Source organism: Phytophthora parasitica (genome assembly GCF_000247585.1).
Source record: "Phytophthora parasitica INRA-310 unplaced genomic scaffold supercont2.61, whole genome shotgun sequence".
Lineage (NCBI taxonomy): Eukaryota > Oomycota > Peronosporomycetes > Peronosporales > Peronosporaceae > Phytophthora > Phytophthora nicotianae.
The window spans coordinates 92,605-98,247 of NW_008649047.1; the positions used below are offsets into that span (position 1 = coordinate 92,605).

General features: G+C 47.9%; 1 protein-coding gene across 1 annotated transcript; it reads left to right on the forward strand.

Annotated features, from left to right (window-relative positions):
• The first annotated feature begins 379 nt into the window (after positions 1–379).
• Positions 380–1,492, forward strand: PPTG_16958 (hypothetical protein). The gene has a single exon (XM_008914535.1). It carries the CDS (start codon positions 426–428, stop codon positions 1,194–1,196), a length of 771 nt encoding a protein of 256 aa, XP_008912783.1. The 5' UTR covers positions 380–425; the 3' UTR covers positions 1,197–1,492.
• Positions 1,493–5,643: the final 4,151 nt, after the last annotated feature.

Below are 5,643 nucleotides of genomic sequence, written 5' to 3' on the forward strand. Positions count from 1 at the left end.
ATAGAATTTACCATAATGCTAGGTTATGACTATTTTCTGACCGCTTTGTTTGGTCCTCAACCACGTCAAATATGGCACCGACCGAGCATACTATTGGGCGGTGCTGCATTCTACGCTCTAAATGTGTAATTGGGGTACTCAAAAATTGTCAGGAGTGCTAAAAATAGTCACCACCAAACTTTTAGAATCAAAACACCCTCTAAAAATCTAGATCCTAAAACTATTTAGAAACAGAAATGGAATTTTAAAAGTTTGGTAAATTTAGCCCGCTCTAAAACTGTTTATTTCGTTTTAACCACCCTACAAAAAAAGATTGTGGTGGTGTGCTTATAGGTTAACCTATAAATTGTCTTAAATCTCGATATATATTAAGGAATTTCTAAGAACTCGTTTTGTGTTTATCGTGGTTGTTTGGACGTCGTCAAATGTGGCGCAGGCCGAGCGTACTATTCGGCGGTGCGGCGGTCTACGCTGGCGTGGCCTTCGCGACGTATGTGACGCTGTATGACCCCAAGAAGAGCGATAACAATGCGGCCACACCGGCCGTGGATGACGCGAGGCGTCTACAGGTCTTCGACATGAACGCGTCCAAGTATGACAAGGAGGTGGACTGGGACGAACGGCTCACGGGAATCTCACTCATGCGGCGCTTCCTGCTGCAAAGGGCCCGTGGACAGGTGCTGGAGGTAGCGGCCGGTACGGGTCGCAATTTGGCCTTCTACCCTGCGAGTTCGAGGGTGCTTCTCACAGACTTCAGTCGTGGGATGCTGGACCAGGTATCAAAAGCGCAACAGCAGCGGCTGGCCAGCTGTGAGCTTAAAGTCATGAGCGCAGGCGAACTGGCCTTCCCAGACGAGCAATTTGACACGGTGGTGGACACCTTCGGGCTCTGCAGTATGGACGACCCGGTGCGCACGCTGCAGGAGATGCAGCGCGTGTGCAAGAAGGACAGCGGTCGTATTTTGCTGCTGGAGCACGGCCAGAGTAGCTACACGTGGCTGTCGGGCATCCTGGACAAGTTCGCGGACCTACACGCTCAGAAGTGGGGGTGCCACTGGAACCGGGACATCCTGGCGCTGGTGGAGCGGGCCGGACTGGAGGTGGAGACCGTGCACCGCTTCCATTTCGGCACGACGTACTACATCGTAGCCAAGCCTCAAGCTGAACGTGGCCACGACCAAAAGACGGGCGAATGATTAGATAAGTACAAATAGCCTCGCGTCTTGAAGTTGTAGTTTGGTTGATGTCCGGATGTATGTTTGTCGGTTGAAGTAAATCCGTCCTTCGATGCTTGGCAAAGCCAGAATTGGTGCCGGTCGTCGTTTGTGCTAGGGGCAATCAAGTACTCGTGTACATTTACTGAAAGAGTCGTGTGATCTGCCATTTTAGTGGCGCGGCCGGCGTTCAACTTGGTTGTATAACCGCATCAATTACGAAGTTATACTTCAGTATCATGTGGTCGCAATAATCGAAACTCTTATCCTTTTGATCATCCTGAGCCCATTGATGGAATTTTGAGGCACAAGTGCGTGTCCTCCGGCTTGATTGATCGTCTACTTCAAGTACATGTACAGTATCTACATCCGCGCAACGCCCAGGGCGCAAGCTTCCCGGCACTGCTGGCCAATTCATGCCGCCGGCACAGCTAGGATGAAGTTGCCATTGTTCTTTTAACCACGAAACACACAAGGGAAGGAATGCGTTGGCTTGATGCCGATGTTGTTGCCGTTAATCGCCCGTGAAGCTACGACAAGTATCAGAGTTCGAGTTGTTGTACTGGGGTGACGGTAGTGAAGAATCATCCGGTGAATCGGCAGACGTATCGATATGAGACTCCGATCACTATCAAGGAGCTCATACTGTCCGCCCAGCTACGACTGCAACGCAACAACCAGCGTTTTTGCTGGGCGGGCGTATCCTATCGAATGCATGAGAACTGAAATCTCAAACGGCATCGCTGCGCAGAGCTATTGCCGACATTTTGCATAAGCTATAGGCACCGCAATTTGAGAACTCAACAAATACATTCACGGCGTCCGATAGGCAGACCTGCGTTTTTATAAGTAGGGGCGGACATTCCGATCGGCATCACCAATTGCATGCCTTACGACCCAGTGTTCGCAGAACACACCTCGAGTAAATTTTAGCTGATGGAGTTCCAGTTGGTCTTCGAAGCCTAAGCTGTGAATGATCTCGATGCGTGATACTAGTAACTATCTTGTCGCTTGAGTCGGGAAATGGTATCCAACAGCAAACTTAGAGGTGTGGCTAGACGTTTCGTGGATGACAGTGCATCGATTCCTACAAGAGGTCTCCAAGTATCAGTCGTTGATAATCAGCGAGGCTAGTCCAGGTGATTGCGGAGAGGGAGGCCTTCTCAACGGATACCATCAGGAGTTGTTATTAATGATCTCATTTCGAAGAACACGAGTAAGAACGACGCCACGCTAGAGTCGAAGTAATTCGCATAATAAACAACTCAGAGAGGTTGTGCATGGAATTCGACAGATATCTCGTCGTTGCCGGTTGCACGTGTCCAACCCGTCTGCGGCCAACCTGTCTGCGTCCAGGCATGGACATGAAGCAGCTACACTTGGACTATCACAATCTAGAGAGCTATCTACGCCCTGGGAAAGAGTCGACGATGCTGAGTCCTATTCATTTCAAGGGTACAGCGACTGAAAACGTAACGGTTAACACTTGACTCGGGCATAGGTGGAAGCTTAAGCTAAGAGCTGGAAGGCATCTATGTGTACTTCTACTTTCTGCTGCCTGCTTACATGTGGTTTCTGGAATCTCCACTGACCTCCAAAATCTGTCACTAGACTCGAGAAGCATGCATTAGTTCCTCGGAAATTTATGGAACACAGAGGAGGGGATGACTATTGCCTCTGCATACTAGTATACCAGTATTTCTAGCTCTCATTGGGACGCCGCCGCTTCGAGATAAATCTGCTTGACAACACCGCCTTCTTAGTTAACCAGTGTCGTGTAGTACGTGGCAAGGGGGGTGGGGACTACCGCGCAGTGACTCGTATCGTAGTGCCGCAGAAGTTCTGGCAGGCGTTCATCCACACACCACACGTGGATTTGTTAATATGTTTAGATTGTGACACCTCTTCTGACTGATGGAATTCATCGTACTAACATCTACATCAGTTCTGGGCATTGTAGTACCAGATAGGATCTGCACTATGGCTTGACCAGCGTGTGGTGATGGGAAGACCTGTCAATCGGATTTAGTCCTACCTAGCTCTATTAGGGTGGACGTAGGTGGATCACGGGTTAAAGGTTTCCACTCGTCGGGATCCGAGGAGAGTGGCGGTCAGTGACCATCGCTCTCTGCCGGTCACATTACCCTGCTACAGGAAGATAATGGTCTGCACTGGTTCGGAGTGGCCTGTGAGGTATCAGAGCGAACATTGATCGGTTAACTGTGGCAGCGAATGAGCGAGACTTAGTGCTTGAAGCTCATCCCAAGTTGCACAGAATACCTTGGTCTGTTCCCGATTCTATGTCGATCGACACGTGGACAAAGAGTTCATTTCTCAACCACTCCGGCGATACTAGAGCGAGATTCGCAAAGACACTCTAAAGATTCTCGACTAGCTAACAGGTGTGGCAACAACTGACACATGGCAATGTCAAGCAATGCATCAAACTCCAACACAGCTTTGATAGCACGGCAACGCGCTCACTGAATACCAAGTTAGCCTATCGCCACGCAGCCCGTTTACTCAACCTCTACTTTAAAGACCGACAAAAGGACAATAGTTGCAGAAAATTACGCCAATGCCGAGGCAGAAAGAGAGTGTGGCTCACAGTTTTTTGACATGACTGTGTGCGCAAGAGTGTTGGAGAGAGTTTAATCAGTCATTGGGCGGGGCAGGACTGAAGGCGCAGAATAGTGAGAAGTTCACGGGAACTGCGCAGTACGCAAACCACATCGACTCTCTAATAATACCAAACAACTGCTTTAGGACAACTTCGTCGATGATGCTAAGTTGTATGATCAAGCCTGTCAGCGAATATGGTGGATATTGAGCTTCTACTGCTTAACTACGTTGTGGAGTTAGAGGAGCGCTGTCGTGCATCAAAACAAAGATGCGACCTCCTTCTGAAAGGGGGTCTAGGCCGCAGCTGGCAGTAGCGCAAAGAGAATGACGGCAACCTCACACGAAAGTCCAAGGAACGCAACTATTTCTTTGTCTACAATTGTTTGTTTTCGCAAAAACCAACCGAGTTACCGAGTTAACTCGTGAAGCGGGGAGCCATAAGAGGCCACCGTAGCCATCAGGGTCACCGGCGTTGCTAACCTGGCTTAGCAAATTACAGACATCTAGTATACAATACTGTAACACGTTAAACAGACTAGTGTGATCTTCTCTCTCTCTCTACCTAAATTAACACGTTGAACTTCATTGTATACGACCATCCTGATTGATTCTTCTTCTACTTGTCCCTTATCTCTTCGCTATTGTGCTCTTCTGGATCGATGCATCAAGACGTTACCTATAAGTTCATCTAGAGTATTTGCTTCAACTGTGTAGCGTATACTTGTATGTGTACCTTTACTATAGTATGTATTATATAAAACTGAACAACGAAGGAATATATACTTTACTTCGATAAAGTGAGCTCCAACTGTCCCGTCTCAACTTTTCGTATTACGACAGCCCCAGATTGCGCCGAGCGTAACCCCATCCCAAGGTCCATCTTGCAGCTCGTTTCTGTCCTTAAAACTGTCAAAAGAGTTGAACTAGCGAAATTTTGGCATCAAACGACGGTTGGCATTTTACATAAAGCCAGACCTCCTTAAAAAAGGCATATAGCGGAATGTGTTATATTAGCTTAATACAGGCACCATAGAAATCTTAATACCGGCACATCGGCGGTTTAAAGCTACCCTGCTACTTTCGCTCGCTTAGTTTGCTGAGTTGGTCGAACTGTTTAGCCTGGAATATACCCTCCAATGCCAATGACGTGAATGCAGTGCGACGGTCGTTCAGCTCCCACTTCAGTACCGAAAAGTCGGATTCGACTGACGCCGTGTTAGCAAATACAGTTGCCAAACCACAGCAGAATTGACGAAGGTGCGAATGTTTTAGGCTTCACTGCCTCTTCAAGTATATCCCAGCCATCATTGAAGCTCGTGTTGTAATCCTCTTTGTCCAACGCTGATCTTACTGAATCATCAATCTTATTTGCAAGGAATAATTCTCGATGCTCGCGTTCTGCTGCTTCGATTTGGGTAAGCGACCAAAACTTCATCAGCTGAGCACGGCGGGGCTCCAAAATGTTCTCACCAAAATCCCGTGGGTTCACCAAAACCAGTTCTGATGGCATTACTGGCGGTGCAACTTTTTGCGCCGGTTTGTTGTTACTATCTCTCTCTGCTTGTACAAGTTCCATTCCTTCAATAACGTAAACCGCAAACTTGCCTAGTTGCTGAAGAGTTGATTGTTTCTCGGGTAGTGTTAGAGAGTCCACGTAGTTTCTCACGAAACTTCCCTGATCTTTTACAAAGTTGAGTAAATCTTGCTGCTTTAGCCAAAACTTATCTGTAACTGTGTCATTTATCCCATGTGGGATCATGGAATCAATCCGTGGTTGAATGGACAATAGGCTCCGCAGACCCGCCAC